This window comes from Lycorma delicatula, chromosome 1, assembly GCF_047948215.1.
Source record: "Lycorma delicatula isolate Av1 chromosome 1, ASM4794821v1, whole genome shotgun sequence".
In the NCBI taxonomy this organism is placed as follows: Eukaryota; Metazoa; Arthropoda; class Insecta; order Hemiptera; family Fulgoridae; genus Lycorma; species Lycorma delicatula.
In genome coordinates this window covers 125,471,489-125,488,609 of record NC_134455.1, presented here as the reverse complement: position 1 = coordinate 125,488,609, position 17,121 = coordinate 125,471,489, and the positions used below count along the sequence as shown (strand labels likewise).

The 17,121-nt window shown below is 32.0% G+C and overlaps 1 protein-coding gene across 1 annotated transcript; it reads right to left on the bottom strand.

The window, feature by feature from the left end:
* Nucleotides 1-10,821: 10,821 nt before the first annotated feature.
* Nucleotides 10,822-14,419, bottom strand: PIG-B (phosphatidylinositol glycan anchor biosynthesis class B). Its single transcript, XM_075360507.1, has one exon. The coding sequence runs from the start codon at nt 14,023-14,025 to the stop codon at nt 12,436-12,438; it is 1,590 nt and encodes a 529-aa protein (XP_075216622.1). The 5' UTR covers nt 14,026-14,419; the 3' UTR covers nt 10,822-12,435.
* Between the last annotated feature and the right edge of the window lie 2,702 nt (nt 14,420-17,121).

Below are 17,121 nucleotides of genomic sequence, written 5' to 3'. Positions count from 1 at the left end.
CCCACAGTGAAGAACTACCTGTGCCTAAACTACCAGAAAATATACTTAGCAATGATCAACAACACAAAGATTTGGCAGAGGATAATGATGATGTAAGGGTTGATCCATAGTATGCAGTTTCATGTTCCTCTGGTGAACTGCATTTGCTAACACAAGGAGACCTCAGTGACCTTGTATGAGATCTGAATTTATCAAAAAAGGAAAATAAAACTTTTAGGCTCATGATTATAAGGTTGGAACCTCCTCCACCACAAAACAAAAGTATATGTTTTTAGAAATAGGCATAATGACTTTAAAATTTTTTGTATTTGAAGATGGACTTGTGCAAAACAGAGGAGTGTTGTTTGTTTATTGATTCATTTAAAGCTAGTCTGAAAGCCATGCTTCTGCACACTGGGAATGAGTTTCATCAGTGCCACTAGCTTACACTACAGATCTGAAAGAAACTTATGTTATCATGAAACTTCTGCTTGATAAAATAAAGTATGAGGAATTTCAGTGAAATATCTGTGGTGACTTGAAAGTAATTGCTCTATTGCTAGGTCTTCAACATGGTTTCACCAAATACTTTTTTCTTTGCAAGTGGGACAGCAAAGACTTAAAAAAATCATTACGTACAGAAAGAGTTCCCAAACCAAAGAGCATTAACTCCAGGAAAGAATAATATCATTAATGCACCACTTGTTGGTTCAAAAAAAGTTTATTTACCTCCACTCCATACAAAATTGAGGCTTATGAAAAACTTTGCGAAAGCACTTCATTGAAGTGGGCTTGGATTTGCTTACTTAAAAAATAAGTTTCCAAAGATCAGTGAAGCAAAACTAAACAAGAATCTTTGTAGAACCTCAAATTAGAAATTTATTTAAAGGTGACAACTTCAATAGCACGTTAAATGAGATGGAGAATGCTGCATAGAAGTCTTTTAAGATCATTTGCCAGAACTTATAGAATAGTGGATGATTTTTTTTAAATCTAGAAAAACTAGAATAGTGGATGATTTTTTAAATCTTACAAAATCATGGGAACAACCAGTCACTGAAGATTCACTTCTTGAACTTGCACCTAGATTTCAGCTCCCCCTACTCATACTACTGGTAAGTGATTTGAATACACATAATTCTCTTTGGGTGTCAGATCGAGTAGATCCCTGGGGAAGAGAATTGGAAGTTCCTATTAAATTCTGATTTTATTATTTTAAATGATGGTTCAGCAACCTTTTTCAATGCAAGAGATAAATCGATGTCTTGTATAGATTTATCATTTATAAGTGCATCGATAGAACCAAGGTACACTTACAAAGTTTTAGAAGATCTACATGGAAGTGATCCATTTGCTGGTGCAAATTACAACTGATGCTACAAGGAAATTGCATCTCATCTCCAAAAGATGGCTGTTCGATAAGGCAGATTGGACGAGTTTCACAACTAATACAATACTTTCTGAAACAATTGGAGTTGTTGAAACAGATGTCAATGCTACATATGACTCAGCATCAAGATATATTCCCAGAACATCCAGGAAACTCAAGAAGCGACCTATTCTGTGGCAGAACGATGAAATAAGTGAAGCTATAAAAAGAAAGAAAAATCATATAATGCTTTTAAGAAATGTCCAACATTAGCAGCTGAGTATCACTGGAAAATGTAGATTGTTACAAGTATATAATCAGATATGCCAGGATTGAATGTACTCGCAGCAGTGGAAAAAGGCACATACTGTTCAGTTCCAAAGAAAGATAAAAATCTGACAGATCCCAGTAGTTACCATTCTATTTCCTTCACGTGTGATTCAGAAAAAATGTTTGAAAAAAATGATAAATAATCGACTTGTATGGATTTTACACAAACAAAATTTTATATTGTCACATCAAGCAGGTTTCTGGCAGTACCACTCAACTACTAATCAAATGGTTAATTTAGAGAATATCATATATAACCGTTTCATCACAAGAAAGCATTGTTGGAGTCTTCTGTGATCTGCAGAAGGCATTCGAGATGACCTGGAGTCATGGAATAATGCTTCAACTACATGAATGGTGCATTCATGGCAATTTGCCAGTATTACTTAGCAACTATATCAACGATTATGCTTTTCAAGTATGGATTAACAATGACTATTCATCAGAATAAAGGTAGGAAAATTACATATCACAAGGCTCGCCATTGAGCAGTACCTTGTTCACCATCGCCAACAACAAACTGATATTAACCATTCCAGTAAAAATCAGCAAAAAAGTGTTTATGTTGATAATCTGGCAATTGGAGCAATACTACTGTTATGGTGAAATATAAATTACAACGAGCGATAAAAAAATTGCAGCGCGCACTTAAAAAATGTGTAAGGGATAATGGTTTTAATTTTTACAGAAGTGTGCACAGCACACTTCTTACACCTCACTTCTTTTCTCAACTCTACACTGAAGTCCTGTTTTGACCATTGATGATTATCCAATACAGTACAAGAAGAATGTACGATTTTTAGGTATATTATTAGATAAATCCCGTACATAGGGATTACATATACAGGACTTGAGTGTTAGACGCAAGAAAGCCCTAAACATTATTAAATGTTTATCAAACATCAATTGGGGCTCAGATAAAGAAACCATTGAGGCTGTATAAAGCATTGGTTCAATCGAACCCTAACTACAAATGCATTGTACAATCATCCGTTACAGTCACATCTACGAAAGTTAGATGTAATACGTAACAACAGAATTAGATATGCCACAGGCGCTTTCCGGTGACTAGTTTAATGTCGGAAGCTGGAATAATGGCACTATATTAAAAAGAGAGATCCTATTGTTAAGATATGCAGCAAATATATGGGCCTTTCCTATTCATATAAACTATAAAACATTTAACAATCATCCTTTGGGTGCATTATATGAAAGTGGTGCTACCTACTCCAGACCGCCGGAATATGGTGTCATGAATTGACAAGAAAATATGAAATTTCCTTACCAGACACATTAGCAACTTCTACAAAAGAAATACCGCCATGGCTGTTACCAATGGTAAACACAAGATTAATCTCTCTCATGGGAAAATAAAAGAGAAACCAGCAGTAATCATCCAACAAAAACGTTTATCAACCGTCAGTGGTTACGAAGAATAAATTTTAATTAATACTGACGGTTTTAAAACCGAACACGCTGTAGGATACTCCATATATGTAAAGGAGAAACCCATTCTTGGATACTGCCAGATATGGCAAGTGTTTATACGGCAGAACTTATTGCCAAACAGCAAGCTCTTCGCTATTCAGAAAATTTCTGCGAAGAGAGAGGGCTCATATGTTCTGCTTCGTTGAGCGCACTAAGTGCTATTCGAAACAAAAACAATAAGGTCGTCCTTGTAGCAGACAGTAAATTAGTAGTGAAATTACGAAGTTTATTGTTGATGGTATTATTCTATTCACTTTGCCACTCATCACGGACCACTCTCTTCAGAAAACAGACCAGAGATAAAGGTCATCAGAAATAACGCAATTAGTGAAAGGAGGCTGGAAAAACGCCTTTTTTACCTTTTATCAACCCGATCATTTCCTGAAATTGTTATATAACTAGGGATCTAACAGAAGCTCACGATTGTATTACACTGAGTAATTTGAGAAATAACACACCGAGTCTCACAGACAACGGGGTGTCTGAAATATATGTCACTAATCGCCTGTAAGGCACTCATGGAATCCGAGCAGACAAGAACATGTCGAAATTTGAGTTAAATATATTTAAGGCCTTGTTAATAACATACAGCTCCGCAACGAAATGCACCGACAATGTTGGAAAAGCCAAACATGTATGTTGTATTGCCATTCACAAAAGCACAATCAACAGAATTAACGTTTTTAGAGCCGTCTGTATGAATGATGGTATCAGGATTCACACAAGTTAAAATATTATAACATTTTTCCCGAAATATAACTGGTTTTGTATTCTTTTTATGATGCTGACAGAGACTAAAGCAGTAATTTACGACAGAAGGCCACCATGAAGGGTAATAACATGGAGCAACAGTAATAACTGGAGTTAATTGTATATTTAGAGCTAAGAAAAGACGATGAGTTTTGATGCCTAGCAGAGCAGTAGATTTCGGCTGTTCCTGATATCGATTAAGATGCAGGTTGAAGAACACTGCATCGAAGGTAGAATAATTTGGTTTAATGTGGTTTATTAATAATATATTTAAAAAATATTTGGTTTAATAATTTTGCTTTAATATGAGATACGTAAGAGCAAATAATCTGGTTTTATCTATTTCAAAGGGATGGCTCACCACTGTCCACCAGTAAACATACCTTTTCTTTTTCCTGTTTAGCCTCTGGGAATTACCGTTCAGGTATTACTTCAGAGGATGAATAAGGATGATATGTATGAGTGTAAATGAAGTGTAGTCTTGTAGAGTCTCAGTTCGACCATTCTTGAGATGTGTGGTTAATTTAATCACAACCACTAAAGAACACCGTTATCCACGATCTAGTATTCAAATCCGTATAAAAGTACTGCCTTTACTAGGGCTTGAACGCTGGAACTCTCAACTTTCAATTCAGCTGATTTGTGAAGACGCGTTCACCACTAAACCAACCCGGTGATTTCAATAAACTTATCACAGTACTTCAACGAAACCCACCAATAATGAGGGATTGTATCGAACATTCTAAGAGCGATGGACCGCGCCAACGAATAAGCCAACAGCCGTAATCTAAGCAGGAACGGACTAGAGCTCGGTAGAAGCGCAACATGCATACTCGATCAGCTCCCCAACGAATATCAAATAGAATTTTCAGCATGCGTAGAATATTTAAACATTTAACCTTCAGCTGCTTTAAATGTGTTACTCACTGTTACTAGTCGTTAGTCAAACCGCAATCCTAAAAATCTAACCCGCGTGCATGCTTCAACTGGTTCACTCTCCACAAACAGTTGAGGGTCAAGCGTGAGCAGCAAATGGATTTCGTTTTCTGCAGAGAAAAATATGATCCAGTCGTTTTACCCCACGATTCTAAACGGTTTATTGTGTTTTGGAGCAATCTCTCTCACCAGTAGCTGAAGTTCCAGATGCTAAGTAAATTGAAAAATCATCAACAAATAAAGAACACATAACGGGTTTGCCCGCAGTTTGTTATGTAATATTTATGGCTACAGCAAACAAAGTAACACTTAGGACACTTCCCTGTGGTATTCGGTTTTCTAGTGTAAACTTTTCCGATACCGTCGTTTCAACTCGGAAACGAAAGGACCGACTACTGAGGAAACCCCAGATAAATGCAAGGAGATTCCCTTGTATACCTTATTTATTTATTTTATTTAGGATTTCTCTCCTCCAAGCCGTGTAATACGCCTTTTGCATCGAAAAATACTGCAACGAAGCGTTGGCGAAGAAAGAAGGCGTTTTGAAATACAGATACCAGGACAACTACATGTTCAATAGACGATCTGTATTGGCGGAAACAGCATTGTTCATGGGCAATTAGGGCGTTTCTCTCAAAGTACCAAACTAGACGACGGTTTGTCATTCGTTGATGGCTTCCCACCAATTTGCACAGGGTTCTGGTTAAAGAGATAGATTGATAACTTGATGGGCATGGTTTATCTTTACCAGGTTTCAGTACGGGAATCACCAATGCTTCTGACCAAGAATCTGGAAAAACCTGTTCAGAAAGTAAATATTCTATTATAGATACACAAAAGATGTTGTAATGTGATAACATATTGAACCTGATATTATCACTTCCAGGGAAAGTGTTCATGAAATTTATTCAAGCCATATTTTAGCTCATCAAAAGAGAAAGGTATGTTTAATTAATTTCCCAAGTCTCCAATCACAAATGGAATATTTTCTATCTGCAACATATACTTCATAAACTCAGGACAGTATGATGATGTAAGTGAAACTGTACTAATCCAGTTACCAAATATGTCCGCCACATCAATTGACCCAGTGATGAGGATGCCAATGTTTTCCAATTCATTCGACTGTGGTGACTGTCCTAATCCACATATGACTTGAACTTTTCTCAAATGATGATTGAGTTGACCAAGAAATGGTATCGACATAATTCATCCATGATTTCTGTTTAGCACAGTGAAACAGTCAACGACACAGCCCTTGCATTGCCAAAGGCGCCTACAACTCAGTTCTAGGTCTTCGATTGAAATTACATAAAGCCCTGCGATGATCCCTCACCGCATTCATCCCATCATGGAACAGTAGGCCACCTTGGTTTTCCAGATATTAAAGGGAAAAATTAATTTTCCCTATCGCATATCATGTGTATAAACTTGGCAATTGGTGGATCGCACTACCACTCTTGTTGTAGTGGCCAAAAGAATGCTTGTATCTAATCCAGTCTGCTTTTCGAACCACACATCTGCATGGCTTACTCCGAGGCAAATCTCTACTACCGAATGAGATAGCAACGACTTCCAAAGAAGGTTTTGGAAATGCAACAGGTAAGATGTGAGAGTAGAGTTGCTGAACACAATGCAGGAAAATCTACCTGTTGAAGGTGAAATAAATGCAAATACCAATAAGCAGAGATCTAAGTTCTTTCTCAGTCAATCAACTATAGTGCCTCGAAAAGAACATGATGAGCCCCATGCATCAAAATGTTAGACAGAGTAAAGGAATCTGTCAAAACAGTCAGGTCAGTTCATCCTCACTGATATTGGAATATGGTGAAAGATATAAGTTGCAGATATTCATTTTAAATGGCGCCAGTATCTTCACTGTGACTGCAGGGATGTTTCAGGAAGGCGCCACTTCTAACTTTTTTTACAGATTTCAGAGAACCACAAGCTATGATGATGCACTTATTAATCAGCAAGGGAGAAACCTTAGCAAAGGATTTACCTTCCTCTTTGTATCAGCACCAAGAACCTGATACAGAGAATTTAACCCCCTCAATAACTTTACTCGTTTCTTATTATTAGCTAGATCTTTGGCTGACAAGGTCGGTCGAAGTTTCTTCAAACTCTCCGGTTTGTTGGTTTTTACAAATGGACCAACAACCACCAAGAGTTTGGAACTTCCATACAGCTCCTGTAAGTACCAGTGATTTAATGGAACACTCCAGCAGAGGACATATCTATTGGAGCTAGGGTTGCATACAACTGGGTTCACCCTAGTATCCAGAGGACATCGTTTGAGACTTACTACATAGAGCAATCCACCACCTATTGGCATGATAGTTTCCATGTTGGTTTATGGTTGTGTTTCATAAGGTATCGCAATACCATCAAGTGTAAGTGTAATAAGAAATAGTGTAAGATGTTGTTGTGTAAGCTTAAATGTTGTAAATTGCGTAGTGTTCTTGGTGTAGTGTAAAGAGTTAAGCAGCTCAGTGTGAAGAGGGGTGGCTAGGCTACTAATACTATCTTGATGAACAATGTTCCACAACAATCCTCAATATTCTTCAATTTTGTCATAAACCTGTTCCTCTAATTCAAGTGTGAAGACAGACCCGTATGAATTAATAAAGGCAGGCTGCTTCTTTAGCAAATCTATTATTTTTTTTTTCTATATAGAAATGAATGTCAGTTATTTCAAAGTTTGTATACAGATTTACCAAATTTTCTAGAAAATTAAGAATGTCAAACTTTTCAAAAATAATAATCACAACAATTATGGATGTTCATTAAACTATGATAAACTGTATTTTTAGTTTTATAGATTTGGACAGAATTTCTAAAGCAGTTAATTCAATTATTTTAATAATATTTAGTTAGTATTTTTCACCAAGTGCAGGAGAAACATCACAAGTGTTGTGGTATTTGAGCAATCAACTATTGAGTAAAACCCATTCCACTGTTCAAGAAAATCATTATTCACCCTGAGGTTATCAGAAAAATGTATAGCAGCATACATTGCAATGGAGAGAAAACAGAAACTAAAATAGATATCTGCCTCTTATGAGAGACCTGCAGTCAAATTATAAGGGCGAATTTAAAAATTATAATTTATTTAAAGCAAATTATTTTGTATACTGCAAAACAGAATCCAGTAGTAAGACAATGTGTATACCCAAAAGAGAGTTAAGCAGCTACATTTTGTTTTTAGCCCCTGGTCAATCTCTACAAAATATAAATGGTACTACTACCATTTTATTAACAGTTTTGTCTGAAATAATCAAAATAAGTCTGACTGGCAACTTATCACTAACTAGTAATTTTCTAAGCAAGGAAAACTAACAAAATAAACAGTAATATTTTACTTACTCAAAATTCTTTATTACAGAACAAGTAAAATATTACATATTTCAATATTAATTACTCATGAGTAGTTTATTCAATGTTTTTATTTTCTATGTTATTTTCAGTATATTTTTCAATACCATCTGAAAGTACCATTGATGTAGAATGATGTGTGCTGTTATTGATGAGACTGATTGATTGCTATATTATCATTATATAATACTATCGGATAATTCATTTAACATGGTTCTGCATAGATTGCTTGGTTTTTTCCAAACATTTATGGTAACTAGATAGTATTTTAAGATATTAATATTTGATTTTTCCAAAGCACGTTTACATAAATTTTATTGCTGCTGAATTTGTCCCTCTTTGAATCAGCAAATCTGTACAATACTTTTCACTCATGAAGTTAATGCTGCTGTTGGAATTTCGTGTTTCAGTTCTTTTGAGAATAAGGAGAAGTGGTTATATATAACCACTATAGAAAACATCCGATGTCCTGGTAATTTTGTGGGAATGCATTGGAAGGGAAACACATTCAGATTGTTAGCTTCCAAACATGATTACCCAGTATTACAATTACAAAAATCTTCATAGTGATCTTCAACTGGCACTTGTTAATATAAACTAAATTAAATTTTGGTGATGTAGGTAAAAACGGCAGGTTGGCTGATAGAAGCGCCATGAATATAGTGAATTCCACAAATGAACAAAATTTTTAAAAATTAAGTGAAACAAAACAATCTTAATTACACTTTTCTATTTATTGATGATGGAGGATTTTCTTTAGTAGACATATTTTATAACTGTTTCTCAGGAATGCCTAACATGAAAAACGCTATTTAATTAAAATCTCAGTATTTTAAAACACCAACACTCATGGCTCCCAGAAAGATTAGTTAAGAAATTCATATGCTACACATATATATACAACTTCTGAAAACGTAGGTAGTGCACATATAAAATGCTATACAAGAGTCAATAAACAAAATAATAATGTTAGTAATTTGCAGAATTTAAGATAACAAAATGACCAAACGCAGCTGTTTGAATCAAAATAATTATATGAAATATTTTAACAATGATGGTAAAGTAAAATGGCAAGATAAAATAATAAAAAGAATGGTAATTAAATACCTACATCTACCTTATGTTTGATGAATTTAACAAATGTATAATACATAATAAATGTAAATTTCTGTATGTGTATTGTGTGTGTGGTTTTGTAATTTATCTATGTTAGTGAATGTAATAACTGCAACAAAGTAATAAATGTAGGAAATGTTGTAAATGTGATTTCATAACTAAGTAAAAATAATAAATTAATTACAAACACTATTCACTTAATAGTTCTCATCACATTGTTCCTCCCATTCATTATTCAATGATCAGTTGGTATCTACCAGTTCATTAATATCCTCCTCCATGTTGTTGATACTATCAATCAGTTCTTGATAAATGATAATAAATGTAAAGTAGGATAGGTTTGGTTTGTGTAATGCCATCGTAACACAAACATTATAAATTTTTTTAAATAAAATCTTTATTGGCTTTCATTGAAACATTTTATTTTCAAACAATTAGTTAACTTTTGGTAACCACTGTTTTTTAAATTATGATCTTTGTATTCTTCGGACCTCACCTTCTACAGATATGTAAAGCTCCTGAATATCAATAACTATTCTAAATTTTAGAAAGATCACAACATGTTCAAAACTTCACGCATGAACTGTGCAAATTTAAACATTATACAAATAAATTATTTAGATGGATTCAAGACTGCACCTGTGGTCCATAGCTAGCAGCTAGTAAGATGAATGGATCAGGTAGATGGTTCAAGTACATAACTTGGGAAAGACCAGAGTCCATGTTATATTTACATACAATGGCCAATTCCACAAATGTAGACAATGAGATAAAAATCAGTCAAAAAATCTGTATAAATGCACCTAATAAAGAGCAGTGAATCCAAGAGACAAAAAATTATCAAACAGAATATGTAATGGTTAAACTGTGATTTTAAAACCAAACTAAAATTAGTGAAATGTACTAAGTATCATAAATGTATAATACGAGTTTACCTTCTGTAAGTGTAGTGGGATTGATTTGCAGCAGTTCAGTATGCTTGTATCTGGATGTTGGTGTAACTAAGAGGGTGTATAAAGCCTGAGGAGGGAAATGAACTGATAGAATATAAAAGAATATTCCATCTTCAATCACTCTACATTCTTTCACAGTCTTGTCTATTGTACTTACTATTTTCAATACAACCAAACAGTATTTTTTAATTCTTCTTCTGCTGCAAAAAGGCCCATAAACCCTCACTCAGGTGAGCCCATACGTGTGCATGGACTAACCATGCGTTTCATACCACTATGATACTAATAGCATAGTTTTCTCATTTGCATCTAAAACATCTCTTCAAACTTGTGCTAAAGCTATGCTTACAAAACTTAAGACTTACATGATTACATAATTTCAGTTTAAATAAAAGGATAAAATGTATGAGATAGTTTTTTGGAACAAGTATGAAAGAACAAAAAAAAAGCTGTTATGATTTCTAAATTAAAAGTAAATCTCAGCAAAAGGAGATACAAGAGGAAATGAATGAATAACTTTTATTAATAATAAGTAATTAAATAATATGAGGAGACAGAGTAAATAATAAGTGAAAATCATACATAACAAAGACATAATTTTAAACATTTAAGTAAACCTATATCTATAATTAAATAGTAAAAAAGACTATTCCTGATCACTTTAATAAAAACAGATTGGTAATTTTGTAAGAAAACAAATAGATATAGATATAGATATAACATTGACAAAAAATTCTTCAGAGCATGTTGCCTACTTCTATACAGTAATTTGCAAAATTTAATTCTGTTACAGAAATAGTTCCTTCGTGCTAGTTCCTTCATTTAAATTTTTAAAAGAATATATATTCAGTCTGTTGGTTGTACTTAGTGTAAATTACTACAGTTCACATTCTCCTTGGTTGCTATGTTTGTTAGTAGATTACTTTGTAAATAAGCTTTACAACCTAGGTGGCGCAATAGTAATGGTGTTAACAAATATTCCACTCAAATGATAAGAACTTACAAAATACCTCAGGAAGAAAATAATTAGTTGAGTTGAGTAATTTAATAATTAAAAAGATGGCCAAAAAAGAAAAAAAAATAACAAGAAGGATATAGTGAAAAGATTTTTCATAATACAGATGTGTATCTATATTTGGGATCCAGGAGTAAAGAGTCATAAATAAAGGATTATAATATATTCAAAAAGGAGAAAAATTATATTATATTTGGGGATCTATGCAAAAAAAAAAGAAAAAACTGAATATGACAGAAATGAGGTTTTATAAAAAACTCATGAAGTAATTTTATAAAAATATATGTTTTAAGGTTTGGTAGTTTTGAACTAAAATACGTATAAAAATAGTATTTATTTCCCCACAAAAAAAATTTCTAAATGTAAAAAAAGTCACATTTAACCAAAATACTTTCATCCAATAAGTACCGAAACTAAAAATTGTATTAAAATTGACACATTAGAAATGAAACCATCTGAGTGTTGGAATCCTTTAAAATAACAGATCCCTAAGTTCAGTACCATTCACAACTTCTATACAAAGAAAAGAAAAGAGATAAATATCTAAACAATTAAGTTTATTACAATTTTTTAACAAAAATATTTTTTCTATACATAGAAATGAGATGCATAATGAATGAAAATATAAAATATGTTACAGTAAGTTACTAGCATTTTATTCAAGCCAAAAAAAAAGATTTTATGGATTTCATTTGTTCTACAACCACCACTTCTATCATGATATAAATGTTGCTTATTGAAGGCGATAGATAAATCATGAATATACAGGATTACTATATGTAGTTTTTAAATGATCAAAAATTAATTCTTAAAAATTATTTGAAAATATTAAGAAAAATATAATTTTATTTCTATCAGTAAAAAATTATAGTTAGAAATTATACCATTTATTCTGGTGGCCAAAGTAGTTACAATGTCCTGAAAAAAAAAACTAATAATGTCCCAGAAATTGTACTATCCAATACCTGTAATACCAAAACATACATAACAAAAAACAAAAAAGGTGAAATAAATCAGGCAAAAATAGGTTTGCTAAAAGTGTGGTTGTTTAATCAACAAGATTTAAAATGATAAAATTCTACCAGAAAAATATTGTATGACAATAAAAACATAAGAAAATATTGTTAAGTAAAACAACCAGTAGGTTTGTTTGTAAAAAATATTTCAATAAACTGACTTTGACGTCCTTGAGTAATATGAGCATTAAAAAATATGTCTGATTCACTATACTTATAATGACTTAAAAAACTTTTAATAACAGGTTTTAAATTTGAGAAAAATATTATGTGTGATGGAATGGTACAATTATCTTTTGTTGAAAAATATTCATCCAACCATTTTACAGGAGCATCAAAAAATATATCAGATTCATCTTTGTAATTAGGTTCATTTTTTAAATTTGGTTCACAAGTTAATATCCTGGTTGTTACATTAACATGAATATGACTATATAAAGGTGTTGAATGACAAGGCATTAGGAACAAGAAATTAGATTCTTTAGGATTTTCTTTAGCAATAATAGCAAGTTTTGAGATCACACTTAATGGTCCTACTTGATGCCAAAGACCCAAGTATACAAGGCCTACAACATTTATTATAACTGTGCCTAAAGTAAGTGAAACAAATAAAATTTTGTAAAATCTATGTTTTGTGGGTTGTAAATCCAAACATATACTTGACAGATAAAACATAACTGGTGCAAGTGGCAATATGAACCTGAACTCTTTATGTGGTACCACACTGTACCAGAAGATTGTCCATATAACAGTAAAACATAAAAGGATGTCTATTTTACTGAAAGTTTCTCTACCAGTTACATCTGATCTAAAAATATATTTATAAAAACAAAAACCGGCAAATTTACTTATTCTAAAAACAATAAAATAAAAAAAAATGAAAACTGGACCTAACATGACTGGAATTCCAATGATAATATACCAAAACCATGAATGGATACCATAATGCATTCCAACATTATACTGACCATTATACAGTATGAAATTAAGTGGAGTCAAAACTAGTTTTTTATAAAACAACAGATCAATTAAAATTGAAAAAAGTGCAATTTTACAAATTACATTAAGATAAACAGTACAAACATATCTAAAAGGATTTGGATTAGATACAATATTATAAATGCACAGTGGTAACCACTGAATAGCTGCAGTAGGTCGTATAAGGCACGCAAGACCTACAAACCAAATAAACATTTGTTTCTTCTGACAGAATTTAACATTCCAAGGATAATAATATAACGCTATTGTAGAAAAGTTTAATTCAGCAGTGTTCGTTAATGTACGAGAGGAACAAAAATTAACAAATAAACACATTATCCACATTCCATAAGTCCAATATAGTTTTTTCCTATTTATGACTGCAGTTTTATTCAGCATGGTTTTCAACCACAGCCAAAAATACACATCAGCGACTGAAGATAAAATAATGTGAATTAATCTTGGTAGTGTTATTAAAAGACCAACATAATCCAAGTGTAAAATTTCAAGAACTTTGTATAACACTGTAAAACAGGACGGATAAAAAAAACTTCGAATTTCTTCTTTCCATTCCCATGTAACATAACCATAACCAAACACAGTTTTGTGAGCAATTTCTAAAGACTGCCAATATTCATCAGGCACGAAGTAAGATCTCACAATAAACATGTATATCACACGCAGTGCAATCATTATCAATAACAACTTTGAAAGACTCATAATGATGATGAAATATTTTTTATCCAGTCAAACTAACTACTCAAATTTCAATTTGAGTTCAACTACCCAAATAATAAAACATAAAAGATACATTAAAATTACTGCTACCCAAACAAAAATATACTTTGATATTAAGTTACTGTATTGTTATAGTATAATTTTTAATTAGAGTTCTAGTATCTCCATCAAAAAATTTGATATGACCCAAAGTAATATACATTATCCGATCAACAATCACTGGTTCTACGCTATGGCAAAATCAGTTAATTTCAAACTACAGTACTATTTAAAAATTAACTTCCTTACGACAAAAATAAACGACGCTTTCCATAACTTCACACAGCGCACTAATTTATGAGAGGAAATCGTCTAAAAATAATATAGGTTATGTTTACATGTGAGTAGCGCAACTCAGAAGGTGTTCCAAGAATCGATCACATTTCTCTCATTTTCGTAATTGATAGTGAGTTATTTCAAACGAACGAGTGATAATATTTACGGTACTGATGTTAAGAGAAGTTAAAACAGTACTTCCATCTTTCTGTATTTTTACAAATTACTTCGGTATTAATGTAAGATTTGATTATTTTTGTTTAGTTTTATAGAAATAATACACATTTAAAAAAATAAATAAATTCCTTTATGTACATAACAAAATGTGGCTGCTCTTCAAGAAACATCAGAGGCATTAGTAAATCCAATTTCTACGTGCAAAAACACACAATTACTAAAATCTAAAATTTCACCCTTTGCTACTGTCTCACTAGGCAACATTAAACTGTGTGGATTCTTTCACAGAGGGATTGTAGCCAAATGGCACTATTCATAAATAGTCTATTGATTGCCTTTTCCACAGTTTTAAGAGTAGTGGGTTTATAGGGTTTAGCTTCCCTTAATAGCACACCACATCATTCCTCCTATTTGTAACAATTATACCTAGGATATTTCTTGCCCTAAAAATTAAAACTAATGAGATTAAAGTTTTGATAGTATTTTTAATAGTTTTCCTATTCTTTCTTAAAATATGCTCAAAAAATTTGTTTACACATGAAAACTTGAAATATTTGAATATATATAGTTAGTTATAACTAACTACAAAACTGTCTTTCCTTTGTTAGATGCCATCTATTTGATTTTATATTACAAAATGACCTTGAAAGCTTCTTGCTTCCTACTGATAGTATGTTTAACCTTTTTACTAGCATTAGTAAGAAATTAGAGTAATCATTCTCTAAGGTTTTTTGCAAGCCATTTATTACAGGCAAATAATTAATAATCAAATAGCAATTTCTAAACACTCTTCTTTTTGACCTCAACTATCATTTTTTTGTTACATTTTGTTTTTAAGCTGTTCAACAAACTTAAGTATGTAGTCCCCATTTCCTTGCAAAATGTAAATAAAAATAAAGGAATAATTTGAATTTGTCCCCCTCCCCAATAAACATGTACAATTTCAAATACTTACCCTCTATTTCTCTACAAAATGTCAAAAATTTTATATAATCTACCAAAGGATAAATAAAAAAATTTAAATTTAATAAATAGTTACGATTGATAAGGTCAAAAATAATAATTTGTAATTTTCATCAACTTAACATTTCAGTGGGTTATCATTTATTACATTTCTTTTAAATTTGTTTTGTTTTACATATAACAGCAAACGCTATAACATTCAACATAGCTTTTTTGTATACTAGCAGCAGTATTAAATGCTAGTAGATTTTTAAAGTATTGACCAAAATTTCTCCCCTGGCAAAGGTATACAGTAATGTGTAATACACCAACCAGCATGTCAATAAAAAATCCCAGCCTTTTAAAAAAATATAATTTTTATACAATCTATATAACTTTTGAGTTTTTTAAGTTTATTTTTTAATTATGAGAAATCAGTTTTTCTCCTCTTGAGACAGTACATTATATATTCTCATATCAGTGTAATACATTGATGTTTTTCTTAATTTTCTACATTATGCAGCAAAATCATAAAATCCTCTTGTATTAAAGATCCTCTTATATTCAGAGTGATTCAGCAGGAAAGGGAAATAATGTGGGAACTGATTCTAGGGTTTGAAATAAGGAAAAAAGTTTATACAAAACATATGACGAAAAACACTTTGTTATCGATTTATGACTAGTAAAAAATTTTGTCTGGATTTCAGTTCCTTCGGAGAAATGAAGTTACACTAAAATTTTTAAGGCATACATATAAGGAGTAAACTTGGTGGTTTCTTATGTTTTTTGACCTAAAAAATTGAATAAAACAAGACGCAGAACCATATCTCTCAAAGTTTTCATAATATCCAACGTAGAACAGAAAACTTTGGCACTTATGATTAAGTTTGATTAAAGTTTTATTGTAATTTTTTACATAGTTCGAATGTTATTGATGTTGACTGCAACAAATTTTACTTTTATTTCTACTTTATTTATTTATTTATTGTTTTCTATTATTTATTTGTACTTTGTAATTTTGCTTTAAACATATGAGACTTTTCTATAGTTTCCCTCGATCCTTCCAGATGTATGTTCTAATACAAATTCAGAATGCTTACATCTTTATTACTGAAATATTTTGGGAAAAACCTGAGCAGTTAAAAAATAATTCTATCTATTATTTGCAACAATAAGTAAAATAAATGTATTAAATATACAATATTTAAACTACACAGGTCTGTTCCTACCCCATCAACATTATCAGAGTTTGCTTAATGGTTAAGAAATGGCATGTTATATCACTTTACAGAATAAAGATCTCTAGTATTCATGTTCACAAAACGGTTTTTTTTTTGAGAATTATATAGGTCCATTAATTGCATCACTTTAAGCTTGCATCTGCAATTATTTTGAACAAAATCACTCAAGCTGGACTTGCACAATTTAGAATTAGACCTTCAAAAATTAGAGATGCTTTACTTGGGCTTTAAATAATAATATACAACACTAGGATTCCGTTCGGAAAATTCTCAGCATGACATAGGTGACACAAGAACGAGCAAACAACTACGGTATTTGTTAAGTATGATCCTTTACATAGAGTTTTGATAGGTAGTTGGCATAGCTACCGGCATGGTAGCTAAAGGATACGTGCGTCTACTT

What these genes read in the sequence shown, in the direction of transcription:
- PIG-B (XM_075360507.1), bottom strand. Translation starts at nt 14,025, where the DNA reads ATGAGTCTTTCAAAGTTGTTATTGATAATGATTGCACTGCGTGTGATA.